The sequence below is a fragment of the Halictus rubicundus genome, chromosome 14 (genome assembly GCF_050948215.1).
Source record: "Halictus rubicundus isolate RS-2024b chromosome 14, iyHalRubi1_principal, whole genome shotgun sequence".
Taxonomy (NCBI): Eukaryota; Metazoa; Arthropoda; class Insecta; order Hymenoptera; family Halictidae; genus Halictus; species Halictus rubicundus.
The window spans coordinates 8,926,860-8,942,464 of NC_135162.1; the positions used below are offsets into that span (position 1 = coordinate 8,926,860).

General features: G+C 38.4%; 1 protein-coding gene across 1 annotated transcript in view; it reads right to left on the reverse strand.

Annotated features, from left to right (window-relative positions):
- The window catches only part of LOC143360955 (A disintegrin and metalloproteinase with thrombospondin motifs 9), a 137,719-nt gene that overhangs the window by 15,197 nt on the left and 106,917 nt on the right, over nt 1-15,605 (reverse strand). The window contains exons 6-7 of the mRNA XM_076800171.1: nt 11,091-11,286; nt 10,356-10,557 (exon numbers count right to left, since the gene is read on the reverse strand). Coding sequence (XP_076656286.1) covers nt 10,356-10,557; nt 11,091-11,286 — 398 coding nt within the window. The remainder of the gene's footprint in view (nt 1-10,355; nt 10,558-11,090; nt 11,287-15,605) is intronic.

The window sequence follows — 15,605 nt, forward strand, 5'->3', positions numbered from 1 at the left end:
TTTTAAACTATTTTCTCTGGAATTCCGACGAATTGCAATTTCTTCAAAATATAGTAGACTAATTGTTCTAGCTTCTAAAAAAAAATCGCACGGTCCGATATCGAAAATAGAGTTTACACGAACGGAGTATCAACGCCGGTTGAAAAATCTATTTTCTCGAGCCCTGTTAAAAATCACGAAGGAAGTATTAAAATGATGCAGTTGAATGTCGTCCATTGCGGTCCATCTCCCATCCAATGGATTCGTTCTAGAGGGATCGGACACGAAGGCTTTGGGGACACGAGGCAGGCTGCTAATTAAGAGTCAACTGTGTCTTGCATTGTTTATGCATGGCCATATTCTTTTTGCTCTCTCCTGATCCGTGCGTGTACGTTTCTCCTCGGGGGCCTCTCCCTCCTTTGTCTCTCTCTCTTTCTCTCTTTCTTTCTTTCTCTCCTTTAACGCTTCATTAAGATGCAATCGAATCCGTTTGTAAAAATCATTCCCCTTATTAAATGTCTCGCGGCTGACGAGAATGCGTTCGTAAACGCGTGAAAACGGGGATTAACGCCGATCACTCCGAAGATTCTGTGGACGTTCGATTTCGAGACCACCCCTCGGTGGATCACCGGCGAATAGAAATGCATGAAATGCAAGAATTAAACGGTTTTTTTGGTCTCCTCGTCCGCTCGACGAACCGCGGTGTATTGCTCCGATAAGCTGAACAAGTCACGCTATAAAGAGAGGAGGCACAAAAGGAACGAAGTTTCGTCGAGGATTTGCGTTGAAGAGAATTCACGGTTGGTCCTTTTATGCGTTGCAATATTGGCAATGGAAGAGATAAAGAATATTAATTGGAAAGTGTGAATTGATTTTGTCCTTTTAGGATAACCACAAGAAACAGATCTGTATTTTACTGAAATTGCCTTTTACATTTTAATGAAAATTATCGAGTTTTTAAAAAATTTTTTTATCGCCATTAATTAATATTGCCATTCTATTTCAACTGTTACAATCTCGTGAAAAAGAAGCCAACAATAAAATTCGATCAATTCCATTGTTAGACCGCGGGTCTTTGTGCAACATAAAAATTGTCAGCGTCGATTGCAGAACAAAAAAAAAAAATAGAAACCAAATATAAGAGACGGAGATAAAAATTTCGAAATTGTTTGAAATAAAACAATTCACCGGAAACATCGTCCAGCGATTACGGGCCGTTCACTGGCACAGTTTCGAAACCGAACATTTGAAAAAAAACCCACGTCAAGTGCAGTTCACGTGCGCAGTTACGCAGCCCAGAGTGCAAGCGCACCGTTTAATCAATCAATTACGGGCGAACGGCCGTTCTACATGCGCGAATCTGTTGTAACCACTCTATCCGCGAGCGAACCGTTGGGGAAACGTGTCCGAGTGACACGTCAGCCCGACCACCGAAACGTTCCACCAATTGAATGCATTAGGGCCCGGTTCGTTTCATCTAATTAAGCTGCTCGAAGATGCCTAGTCATTCTTCGCGATTGATCGCTGGCAATGAACGTTTTCCGAAGGTTCTCGACGCCTGACTATCACATTTCGCTTTCTTCGCCTGTCTAGGCTCAGAGCTGTTCAGAATTTGCCCGTACGGGCAGCGATTTTCTTCCCCTGGGCACACACAGAACGGCGGGCACGAAGCCACGCCCCCGTGGGCACGAAACCACGCCCCGTGGGCCCGAAGCCACGCCCAGTGGGCCTTAAGCCACGCCCCCCGTGGGCAAAAGCTGAACAGCTCTGACGTATACAAAAAATCATTTAATTATTACCTAATAGGAAGATTATTAGTTCAACAATTGTGGAAAAAAATGTGTGCCGATGGTTTCATAACAGATTTTTCCACTGAATGCGGATCAGGTTATTAGGTAATCGAGGGTACCGTACCAGATTAGTTATTTATAAGCTGTTATCGTGTTTAGAAAGTAAAAAGAAGCTACACGTGGTCCCAGAGTTGATAGGTGGACAGTGGCTCGCCGACGACGGGCAATTTCCTTCGTTATCTCTCGTTTCATAGCGATCGTATAAATTAGAAACTTCGCTGTCGTATGGTGCGTACACGGGAAGTAAATTATAACATTTTTTTCCATCGGATCTGTTGCAGTCGTATATCATTTCGCAGGATTTCTTTCGTCGTCGCGTTTATATCGCGCGAGAACGGCGGCGGTTCAGCCGGCGATACTTATCACACTTAAGCACTTATTATCTTGATTACCGCTCGAGAAGTCGTCGGGAAATTAATAATGTCGCCCTCGGCGATGCGCGCGACAAAAACGGCCCGTTTAGAATAAATTAAAAACGGATTCAACGTTGCCCGACAATCGGGGTTGCTTTTAAAAATAAAAAAAATATTTAAAGTAAATATAAATAAAATATACGATATTAATAAATAAAAAGAAATATTTATTTTCTATCCTTCCTTTTGACGCAAATGGGTTACTGTGTGATATTTCCCCCCCCACATTTTTGTTTTTAACAAATGCATAAAATCACAGTGTATCACTGTTTGAAATTTCATGCCCCTTTTTGTTCTTAACAAATGCATAAAATCACGGTGTATCACTGTTTGGAAGTTCATCCATCCGTTTTCTTATAAAAACCCACAGTCCATTAGTGAGTTATAAATTGCAGTTTATTTGCATTTTCGCAGCACCCCAATAATTTTCTGCCAGCCAATCTAAAAATTGCCGCGGAAGACAAGGTTCGTCGGACAGTGTTAATGATAACAATAATGCGGCGTCCCTTTCTCCTTGTTCCTCCCCGCGTTTTTTCCTCTCGATTGCTCGAGGGGGTTGATTAACAGGCCATCAACCAACCGGGAACCGTAAAAAAGGTCCCGGGTGAAGTCTCACTGGACCGGTTAGAGAAACGCGGCGATTCAATCGTGTCACTGGACGATCGCTATGTCAGGCGCACGCAAACAGACGAGTTTTTCATTTCCATGAAGGTGGCCATCCATAAGCGACGTATATCCACCGCGAGCCTGTCCTGGTACGAGTATGGTTAAATGGGTTATCCCGACTGCAAAAATTCATCTTTATTAACATCGCTCGCGTCTGCTCTTCCCGTTACACACCTTCTCATCTCGTGTACACCGATCCCATCGAACCGCCATTTCCAATCGGACACCATCCGCTTCGCACGCTTACGCTGGCTCCGGAAAATACGCCAACACTAAATTTCTGATTTTCGAAAAATTACCGACAATTTCACTCATTAGTGGGTTCGAGCCCGCGGGGGCGTGGCTTCCTGCCCATAGGGGTGTGGCTTTGTGCTCGCAGGGGCGTGGTTTCGTGCGCATAGGGCGTGGCTTCGAGCCCACAAGGGCGTGGCTTCGTGCCCGTTGTTCTGTGTATGCCCAGCACAAGAAAAGTCCTCCTTTTTGCGAAAATGCTAATTGAAAAGTCTCTAAAAGGAATTTTCCCTTTCCAAGGAAACCCTAAAACTTGATATTTTTATTACAATTCCATCACTTTGGTAATTTTCACTAAATTTCACTAGATTCTAATACAGTAATTTTGTAATGTAAAATCTGTTCTTTCAAGGGTCACTTATTTGCCGATCTCATAGACCCCGATCAGATTTAATATATTTTATAGCGTCAGTTGAAATACGGACGATGTTTGTGGTCGATTAAATAATTGTCGATGACAATATTAGAGACGCTGTACGTCAGAGGCTTTCGTCACCCGTAGGTCATTCGACGATCGATCGAGTGTCAAAGTTTATGTCCACTGAGCCATCGGGAGCCTCTCCAGTGATTGCCCATAAAATATTGACACCATTCGATAGTTCCCCATGAAAAAGCCGACCGACACACAAACCGCGAGCAGAGACACCGTTGCACAATATTCCACCGCGATGGCTACCGGGAAATTCCTACGTGGCAAATCGCTGTGCGACAATGCGATTCTCCTGTTTCATGCTTTCCAGAGAATTTACGTTTATTTGTTTATTTATGGATTAAATTATTTCAAGTCTTTTTCATTATACGTGGATCGTATTCGCGACATTTTCCTGATTAAAATGATTCCAAACACGGTACAATTCGGACAATTTTTACTCGTTTAATTCTCGACTTAATAGAATTTCGAAAACCAGTTCGGATAATCGAGGGTCTACGATATCGTGGATTAAACGAGTAAATGCGGTCCGAATTGGGTCGTGTTGGGTATCGTTTTAACCGGAAAACCGTCGCGAATAAGCTGGCAATAGTCTCATCAACAAAATTGTTATTAACAACATTTTTCAAATTTTACAAAGCAGTAAATTATACCACCCTTATTATACCCTTTTAATATTCGGTAGCTTCAATGTCAGCCCTTTACAACTTAAAAATAAATGCACAATGAATTCACAAAAATTTTTGGACAAAAATTTAATTGACTCTGTGCAGTAAAAATTGACAAATTGTAACGTAAAAGGTTCTTGTTTTCGGAGAGGGCACAACAGAAATTTTGTATAGCACTTCGAATGGAATAAATGAAAAAATATTTAACGACACATCGGTATGTGACTTGAAAGTTGCAGGGGGGACCATAGAGGACATTAATCCTCGCATATTAATGCGAGGAGCAGAAAGACGCTAGAGGCGGCGCGGCGGCCATCCGAGAGGAGATCGCATGGTGTAGTTATGGTAACCACACGTGTCCCGGCAAGGGGCCCTGCCCCGGGATAGTATACGATGGCCACGCTCAACTTATCAAACACCGTTCGACGCGACGTCAAATTAGATTTCATCGATTCGTAAAAAAGTCATGAATATCAAAAGATGATCGATAACCGGGAAAGCTGATTGAATCGTCGTCGTATGAATGACGGGCGTGGGCACGTGAAAGTGAGCCCCGGACGCTCCGTGGGATGTTGCCCTCTTCTGAGGTGTGGTCCTGATTCGCGTGGGACGCGCAACCGACTCGATGGTAATGACCTGGTTGACAATGACGAGGCTAACCGTCAAATTATATATGAATCATTCATTTGTCACCGGACGATCGGATTTCCTCGTTCTATTGATTTTACCTGCCTCCGGACACCCTTATCGTTGATCAAATTGTCATTTGCCATCGCATCATCCTTACTTATGGACCAGTGCAGTTTCAAACAATTTTTATTTTGCGTAACGGTCCATCGATAACTCTTATGCCAATAATCAGGGTATTTGGCTACCCTTTGGCAATTCGCTGATCATGTCATTTTGCATCTCATCGTGCCAGAATCTGGACCAAATACTCGACCCTTGTGTTATTGTTCATTATCGTCTTGCTTCTCCACATTCGCGAGGATTCCCCTCTTCGCCCTCGTAGTCTTACCACAACACACTATAGCATAACAAGTAATCCAGTATAATATAATGTAGTATAGAATAGTATAATATAATTTAATGTAAGTATATTATAAGTATAGTATAATATATAGTATAGTGTAGTATATGTAGTATAGTATAGTATAGTGTAGTATATGTAGTATAGTATAGTACACTTAGTATATATAGTATAGTGTAGTATATGTAGTATAGTATAGTACACTTAGTATATATAGTATAGTGTAGTATATGTAGTATAGTATAGTACACTTAGTATATATAGTATAGTGTAGTATATGTAGTATAGTATAGTACACTTAGTATATATAGTATAGTGTAGTATATGTAGTATAGTATGTGGTATAGTATAGTATATGTAATATAGTATGTGGTATAGTATAGTATAGTATAGTAGAGTACAGTATAGTATAGTATAGTGTAGCATACATAGTATAGTATGGTAGAGTAGAGTATAGCATAGTATAGTATAATATTATATAGGATAGTATAGTATTGTATAGTATAGTATTGCATAGTATAGTATAGTATAATATAGTATAGTATAATATAGTATAGTATAGTGTAATACAGTATAATCTAATATGATACAGTATAATGTAATATAGTATATGTAGTAGAATAAAATATAGTACATTTGCAAAAAGGAGAATTTGGCATGTGAAGGGTCGAGTTTGATTTGCAAAACGCTAAATAAGACCCGCGGCACGTGGTAAAACAATTGATCGGGACATGAGTTACGGCCGTTGGTCTCGAGACATTGCATCTGGAAAGCACGGTCACGCGTTCCAGAATGGCACCTTTAGAGGATTGCCTTTTCCGTGGTCTATCCCGTGCTAGGCGCCGCTTGCAAAACCAGACCGACGGGCATAAATTACGGAGCAGTGGGAAAAGTGTACCAGAGCGGTGTGAGCACCGTGCACCGTGCGCACCGTGCGCAGCGCGCAGGATTGCCCCGGTTTAGTGGGGCACGTCCCACGTGGTTCGCGAACGTTACGCTCTGTTTAAAGATGCCGGGGCCTCGACGATTATATAATTGGCCATCCCCACAATAAGCGTATGCACAACCGGATCGATCTTTCACCGCTTAAAGTAATTCGATTCGAATGCAAATCCCGTTTTCTGCCGTGCCGATCGGATTGAATGCAAATCAGCCCAGGGTTAGGTCGTGATTTTCATGTTTCTATCCGCCGTTAAGGGAATTGAAACGGGCGGGCGCAGGGTAGCCAGGATCTAATGCCTTCTAACGCGCTATCTGTCCGGCACAATCGATTCTCGTAATTCTCCAAGTAATTAGCGGATCGGTTGTTCGAACGAATTTATCACCCGACGGATAGCAGGTTTACAATGTTATCGGCACCGCCCGAGACCCTATAAATCCAGCACATCTGATTGTTTTCAAGGCCTCGCAGGCTTCTTCGAATGACATCGAAACAGAGGAGCTATGACACAGCGTCAAAATGACGAATTTTTACATTTTTTCTTTTACAATTTTTACTATAAAACACATGTTACTATAAAAATTCTATGAAATTTGAATACATTCAATCCTGTTGTTATTATAGAGGGATATATCTCAAAATGGCATTCCCCCTTAAAACACACTCTATAAAAAAATATGTAACTCACGCAATTTTAATTTTTCTCACTTCAAAAAAATACCTAATGTACTTCAAATATTCACGAACGTATGTGCGAAATCCTGACCTAAAAAGTTTAACCGTTCTCCTAAAAAAATTCGTAACAAAAGACAGTCAAAACCAGAACACCCCCTTAAAACATGCTGTATAAAAAAATATATAACTCACGAAATTTTTATTATTTTCACTTGAAAAAAATACCCGATATACTTCAAATATCAATAAATATGTATGCAAAATCCTAATCCTAAAAGTCGAACAGTTCTCCTAAGAAAAATTCGTAAAAATCGGTAACAAATGGCACTCAAAACCAGAGTACCCCTTGGAACCTGCTGCATAAAAAAATATATAACTCAGGCAATTTTGATTATTTTCACTTGAAAAAAATAGTCTATGTACTTCGAATATCCGTAAAAGTGTCTGCCAAATCCCAATGCAAAATGTTCAATAGTTTTCCTAAAAAAAATTCCTAAATACTCGCCAAAAAATGGCCACGAAAACTAGAACGCCCCGTTAATAGAAATTACGTTCATTCAGTGGGAGATCCTACCGTTTTTAAAGAATCTCTATATTTTTATTCGGCTGTAGGAATGCAGCCTCTTAACGATGCACACGGACTTTCCATTTCCGTGCAAGGTTTACGATCCTGTTCGCCCGGAAGCAGCTCGGATCGAATTCGATCCGAGCTCCAATTGCTGGGCGAAAATGTCAACGTCGCGTTAAAGGTAGTTAACCAGCGCGATCGTATCAGAGTGCCCGGGTAGAATTTATAATCCCGAAGGTGCAACTTGTACTTTCTATTCTCTCGACGATGAATTGTGCGCGCCACCGCGCCGCGCCGCGCCGCGTTCGCAGCCACGCAGGAGTCGGTCGCTCCTGAAATTTATATCCCACGGAATCTACGTATATATACACACATATACACATACGCGTATACGCACAGCTTCTAAATATTCGCGTAGCAGAATCCGCCCCGCGATGCCAAGCAGAAACCGAGTGCCCGGTTCTCTCTTGTCGACAAGATTGTATTCCCCTCAACAGGGGCGTCCATTATGTCAACCGGGCACGCTAATTTCTCGCGCCGCTGAAATTTCCACCCGGTAAAACGCGAATATACAGCCCGCTAATTAAAGATGATTAACGACCTTCGGCCCCTGGTTGCGAAACCACGCTCTCGGCCCACGCGATTCCCGCGCGAAAACGAAACTTCCGGCCATTCGTTTCGCATTCGCTGCTCCTGCTGCGCGATGACCGATTTCATAAATCTAGGGGAAATTTTCTATATGCACGCACTGTACATTCTCCCAGATTCTAATATATTCTAGTACATTATAGCATATCTCAGTGTATTCTATTTTATTCCAGCATATTCTTGTATATTCTAGTACGTTCGAGTATACCATAGTATATTCTAGTATATTAGTGCATTCTAGTATACTGTAGTACATTCTAGCATATTAGTACATTTCTAGTATACTATAGTATATTCTAGTATATTAGTATGTTCGAGTATATCATAGTATATTCTAGCATACTGTAGTATATTCTAGTATATTAGTACATTTCTAGTATACTATAGTATATTCTAGTATATTAGTATGTTCGAGTATATCATAGTATATTCTAGTATACTGTAGTATATTCTAGTATATTAGTACATTTCTAGTATACTATAGTATATTCTAGTATATTAGTATATTCTAGTATACTGTAGTACATTCTAGCATATTAGTACATTTCTAGTATACTATAGTATATTCTAGTATATTAGTATGTTCGAGTATATCATAGTATATTCTAGTATACTGTAGTATATTCTAGTATATTAGTACATTTCTAGTATACTATAGTATATTCTAGTATATTAGTACTTTCTAGTATACCATAGTGTATTCTAGTATATTAGTACATTCTAGTATACTATAGTATATTCTAGTATATTAGTACATTCTAGTATACCACAGTGTATTCTAGTATATTAGTACATTTCTAGTATACTATAGTATATTCTAGTATATTAGTATATTCTAGTATACTGTAGTATATTCTAGCATATTAGTACATTTCTAGTATACTATAGTATATTCTAGTATATTAGTACGTTCGAGTATATCATAGTATATTCTAGTATACTGTAGTATATTCTAGTATATTTGTGCAGTCTAGCGCATCGTAGTATGTTCTGGTATATTAGCACATTCTAATATACTGTAGTATATTCTAGTATATTAATACATTCTAGTATAGTGCAATATATTAGTACATTGTAGTATACTGTAGTATATTCGAGTACATTCTATTTCATTCTACAATAATACACGCTGGAATATTCTAGTATAACCTTCTACATTCTAGCACACTATAGTATATTCTGGTGCACGTGTTATAGTACATGCTTGTAGCTCTTTCTTTTCCTCGTTTGACCAAAACGTTCTCGCGAACATGTGCAGCCTACACATTTGTTATTTCGTGATATCATTAATATTATGAAATTTTATTAACACCGATTCGTTATGGCGCAGAGCTTATGGCTGGAGATGGTACAGACGATTTTTCAGCGGCAATCGAATTAGTGCCGTAGGTGGTTGACTGATGGTCGAAAGTTCGTCGGCTACCTTTCGATATCCGAAACGAACTAGGAACGCAGCCAACGCATTTGCATAATATTTAATGCTCGTGACAGATCCCGCTGGCAAGCAAGATCGATCATCCATGGGATCCAACCGCCGCCGCCGCTGTTTCGTGGATCCCCTTTTAATCCTGTTCGCCTCTGGTACCGAAGGCCCTCCCTTCCTTTTTTCTTCGCCGAAACCATGCTCGGACAAAGTGATACACCCACGCGGCGTGTCGAGCTTTGTTTCCACGTGTTTTTTTCCCCTGTTTTATTTTTTTCTTTTTTCTTTTTTGAACGGATGTCGGACCTATGCTGTGTAATAAATACCCGGCTGCGCAGGGTGCGCCGCGAGTTGCGCTTCTCTGACTCGTACCGTTTCATACTGAATTGGATTTGCGGCGCATTTACGAGTGCAACAATCTGGCAATTGTTGCTAATAAAAGTCTTTTTTATTCTAACATTTATCAGCATATTCGTGACATTTTTCTGATTAAAACGAGCCCAAACACGACACGATTTGTTCGCGTTTTAGGGAATTCAGATAACGGAGAATTTGTACGTCTTCAGTTCGGATAATCGAGGCTGTACTATATCGTGGATTAAACGGGCGAACGTGGTCCGAATTGTGTCGTGTTTGGTCTCGTTTCAATCAGAAAAGCGTCGCGGATATGCTGGCAAAAGTTTCGCGAAGAAAACAAAGAAAGTTTTGTTACTAATAATTATGCATTTATAGTTTCAGACTGATCGGGAAGAGAATCGATGAGTGAAGACTCACCGTGCTCATCAGCAGCAAAATATATCCGGTCAAGTATTCTGGGCGGTGGTACTCTATCATCTTGGCATCGGCCACCACCATGATCTCGATGAAATACTGAAGTGGCAGTGCTCGGTGCGACATGAAGGGTGTCAATTCCATCTCCGAGATGTGACCATACTCCACGCTAAATTCGTCCCTTCTATGCTCCACGGAGTAGTATCTGCAGTCAAAAAAAAATATTCTTTCTTGAGCTTTTGCACCCTGCAACGTACGTACAGCGTTTACTCGATATATGTCCACATCACGGGTCCACCCAGGGACATATATCGGCTAGAAGATACTATTCTTTGATACACTGCCGAACGTAGAAGTGTAAATATCGGGCGGCAGTGGGGATAATTCTGGGACTTTTATCGGCTACATATTTGGGACATATATCGAGTAAGGACTGTATACCTCCCAGGATTCAAAGGTTTCACAATTACGGAAAAATATTGTACAGGGTGTACAGAAATGGTCTTGGCCGCCATAGGCGAAACATAAATTAATAAAGTAATGAAAAATAAATTATGCAATAAAATTGTTTTACTTTCCAATCGAGTACGAATTTTTACAATCTAATAAGATTGCGGAGATAATTGCTGTTGAGATTTAAACAAGCTTGAGAAAATAGTTGTAGCTACAGCTTTCTAATCTAGAGAGGTATTCAAAAAATCATTGTTATCATGATTGAAATAGCGAAACGTATGTTACCTCTTATACCTGTCGCCGTTTCGTAAAAAATACATATTTTCTGATCGTCGGTCTACAGGCGGTTCATATTTCTCTCTGATTTGGTAATCGTCCACGAACTTCTTCTCTGTCAATGATCTCCGTCTTCGAGATCGACCATCGATGTAGACTCTGTTGTCTAATACATCGTCCGTGTCGAAATTCTGTGCATCTTCATCTGCAACAAAAAAAAAAAGAAAATAAGTCAGACATTGTTTAATCAAATATTCTCGATATACTAAAACTATTTATTGTGTAAAAAAATATTTCAAACGAAGGTTGCTTGATATCGAGCGGAAAATATAATGTGATAATTTTTCACAGTGTCTACTCGATATATGTCAAAAACACGGGTCTAGCCAGTGACATATATCGACCAGGAGATAGAAAAGGACAACGAAGCTCTGGAGGTCATGGTTCATGGCCGATTATACCTCGCGGCAGTGGGGATAGTTTTACGACTTTTATCGCCTAGGCATCTGGGACATATATAGAGTAAACTCTGTATATAAAATCTGTTGGATATAAATATTATTCCTTTATTCCCTTAAGTTAAAATTCTGTCCTTCTGTGACTAATATTTGAGCATTATTGTAAATATAAATGTTTTCTTGTTACCCTAAAAAATTATTACAATCGTGAAGAGAATTGTATGGCAAGGGGTTGACGGAGAAAGTGAGTATTTTTGGAGTTGCTGATTAAAAAAATTTGTATTAAAATTTGAATATAATTATTGTATGTCGCCGGTCAGGAGAGTGAACAAACGAAACAACAAAAATGGCGTGCACGCTCGGTTACAATGTGAGGCATTGTCGACAGATTTTTCCATTTATCACATCAACGCGCGTTTCTTCGGCCTGCAAATGATTAATAGTTTACGTCCGCGACGCGACGGAAGCCACTTTTCAGAGAGATCGAGCAGAACCGCCTGTTCGCCTGGATAACTTCATTGCAATGGCCGCTCGTGCTTAAGATTTTCCGGATTACATTGACCCAGGGGTCAACGAACATTCTAACCTTGTTGCATTCCAAGTTTCGAAACGTTTGACATTGAGAGAGGATAGTATACCTCAAGGTTTATTTCACTTTTTAGTCTTGCATACCTGACAATGTCTATTAAGATAGTATGTCGAGATTATATTTTTCAGTTTTGTGTACAAAAGAATGTTTGAAAATATTTATTAAAATATCTATTAAAATACTTAAAGATTTGTTTTACTTTTTACTTTTATACAGAAAAACATTTGAAAATGTTCATTTAGGTAGTACCTAAAAATTTGTTTTACTTTTTAGTTTTATACAGAAAAATATTTGAAAATGTTCATTTAGGTAGTACCTAAAAATTTGTTTTACCTTTTAGTTTTGTACAGAAAAATATTTGAAAATGTTCATTTAGGTAGTACCTAAAAATTGATTTTACTCTTTAGTTTTATAATACAAAAATATTTGATGAGTAATTATTTAGGTAGCAGCCATTGGTATTTTCTCGCATACCGAGAGCTTGCACATCCAGGTTGGATTTTTATTGATTTGTTGCTATTTATTTACGAATATTTTGTAACAAATTCATAATGTAAGGTGATAGATCAAAAGAATTTTCGACTTTTTAAAATTATTAATGGGAGGAAGGATTCTGTTAATTTCGAGAAGCATTTGAGAATGTCCACTTGTGTCTCGCGGATGCAGACTATGTTTATTTATGTTGATGGCGGTTGCTGTTGTGACTTAGTGTTCTAAAAATACCGAAATTTTTCGATTTCATTCAGCGGCTCGACTTTCACGACGAAAAAGACGCCAGAAGACAAAAATCCCTTTGTACTGTCGTTGAACATACGGAGCCAGTTTGGATCGATCGGATCGAAAGACAAAGCACAACTGTTCCCGATATAGCTGTAAGTATAGTCAAAGGATCGAGGCAACGATCATACCGCGTCTAATTGAACGCGCGGTTGACACTTCGAGAGAAATCGATACGTCCTGACGCGTTCGCGATCCACGATCCATCTTGATGTCCTTCGCGCCTACCATGTGTGGGTATCTGATCCTGGGACGTGCGATCGATTTTCCTTTCGTTTCGCTATCGTACAGGGTGGTCGCGTTATTATTATCCCACATTCTACATACACTATACTGCATTTTATTGCACTGTATTTTGCATTTTTCTGTACTGTATTGTATTGCAGATACTGTATTATATTTTACTGTATTCTATTGTATTTTATTGTGTTGTACTGTATTGTATGTATTGTACTGTATTGTACTGTACTGTATTGTACTGTACTGTATTGTACTGTACTGTATTGTACTGTATTGTATTGTACTGTAATGTATTCTAGATACTGTAATGTATTGTACTGTATTGTAATGTTATGTAATGTTATGTATTGTACTGTAATGTACTGTATTGTATTTGTAGATACTGTACTGTATTGTACTATATTGCATTGCAGATACTTTAATGTATTATACTGTATTGTATTGCAGATACTTTAATTTATTATACTGTATTGTATTGCAAATACTATAATATATTGTACTGTATTGTATTGTAGATACTGTAATATATTGTAGATATTGTAATATATTGTACTGTATTGTATTGTACTGTATTGTACAGTATTGTACTGTATTGTACAGGATTGTATTGTATTGTACAGTATTGTATATTGCATTGTACTGTATTGCGTTGTACAGTATTGTATTGTAAGTACTGTACTGTACTTTACTGCACAGTATTGCATTCTACTGTATTGTACTCCATTGTTGATAGTAAACGAATAAATATTTTATTTCAGTTTAAAAGATGTTAATATTTTCGTAGATAATTTACAATTTGCTAATATCAATTAAGTACAATTAATAAATGAATCCTTGTAAAATCTCAAGAAAAAAGAATTCAAGGAATGTCAACTATCTTTAGTAATGATCATTTCAAAAGGTGTGTACAGACCTTTTGCACCGACTTTCAATAAAGTTTAAATGTTATTCAATTGTGTGGAAATTTTCTGAAAACCGAGAGAAACGAACGTGCGTCACCGATCCAGCAAAGCGTCAATGAATCACGGCTGAACGATTGCTTAATGATTGCGTTAAATCGATTAGCCTGCATCGATTAAGTATTCATCTGATCGTGGTCGTGTGTGCGTACGCTTGATGGATCCCCGTATCGAGATCGCGATATCGATAAAGAGCAGAGTCCGCTGTTCACTGTGAAACTCGAACCTTTCAATGAAACCTTTAACCGTTTTGTTTGCGAATGACTTGTTCGAGTCTTGATCAAACATTTCACTCGCAAATGAGGCGGTTAAACAAGTCTCTCGAAAAACGCAAATCACGCGATTCAAAAATGTGACGTTCTCTCCAAAAGGTACTCTTCTGATTTTGTTGGTATTTAAAAAGTTGATATTTAAATTGGAATAATTCTTCTTTCTGATAAATTATCACTTGACTATGGACCTTTCTGCAAAATAAAAATTGCCTCCGTCATTTGCAAGAAACTGGAGCTAAATAACCAAATTCTTTTCTCTTTGCAATCAATTTTCTTAACAAATTTTCTTGACAAATCTCCTTTTTGTAATAAATTATCTTAATATATTTTCTTAACAACGTTTGTTTTTGCAATACATTTTCATAATAAATTTTCTTGACAAATTTTCTTTTTGCAATGTTTTCTTAATAAATTTTTTTAACAAATACCTTTTTGCAATAAATTTCCTTAATAAATTTTCTTAACAAATTTTCTTTTTGCAATAAATTTTCTTAATAAATTTTCTCAACAAATATCTTTTTGTAATAAATTTCCTTAATAAATTTTCTTAACAAATTTTCTTTTTGCAATAAATTTTCTTAATAAATTTTCTTTTTGCAATAAATTTTTTTAATCAATTTTCTTAACAAATTTTCTACTTTTTGTCACAAACTTTGCCGTCTCATTTTTCTCGCAACTACAATCCGCATAATTATCGCTGATGATAGTATGATATTAAACACCGTATTTTGTTGTTTCGCGAAACCTTTCGCTATCAACAAATGCAATCTAATTATCGCATGTGATGCAGAAACGTGAACGAAGCCTATAATTTAACGACAGCACGGACCCGTCCGGTACATATCAATCTCTTCGGAAAATTATAATGCAGTAACGATATTGATTAAAAAAAAAAAAAAGAAAAGTGGTAGCAGCTTCTAGCAACGAAAAACTGCAACCCCTGCAGATTGCGGCAAGTCCCCGAAGGAATGCGCTTTCATGCAATCGTAATGATAGCTTTATTACCCGTTGTAATTGCCCTTATTGCCATTATTATCCTCGGCGGTGATTGCCTGAAATATTGTTTCGCGGCCATGCGTTCGTGAATCTCGACCGCGCGATTTCTGTCCGTGATATTCGAGTAATTAGTGTGTCATTAACGTTCTATCATCCGACGATTATTAACAGCATGTTTTAATCACTTAATGCCGCTAAGAGTGTTCGGTTGAATCAACGATGATCGGTGACCA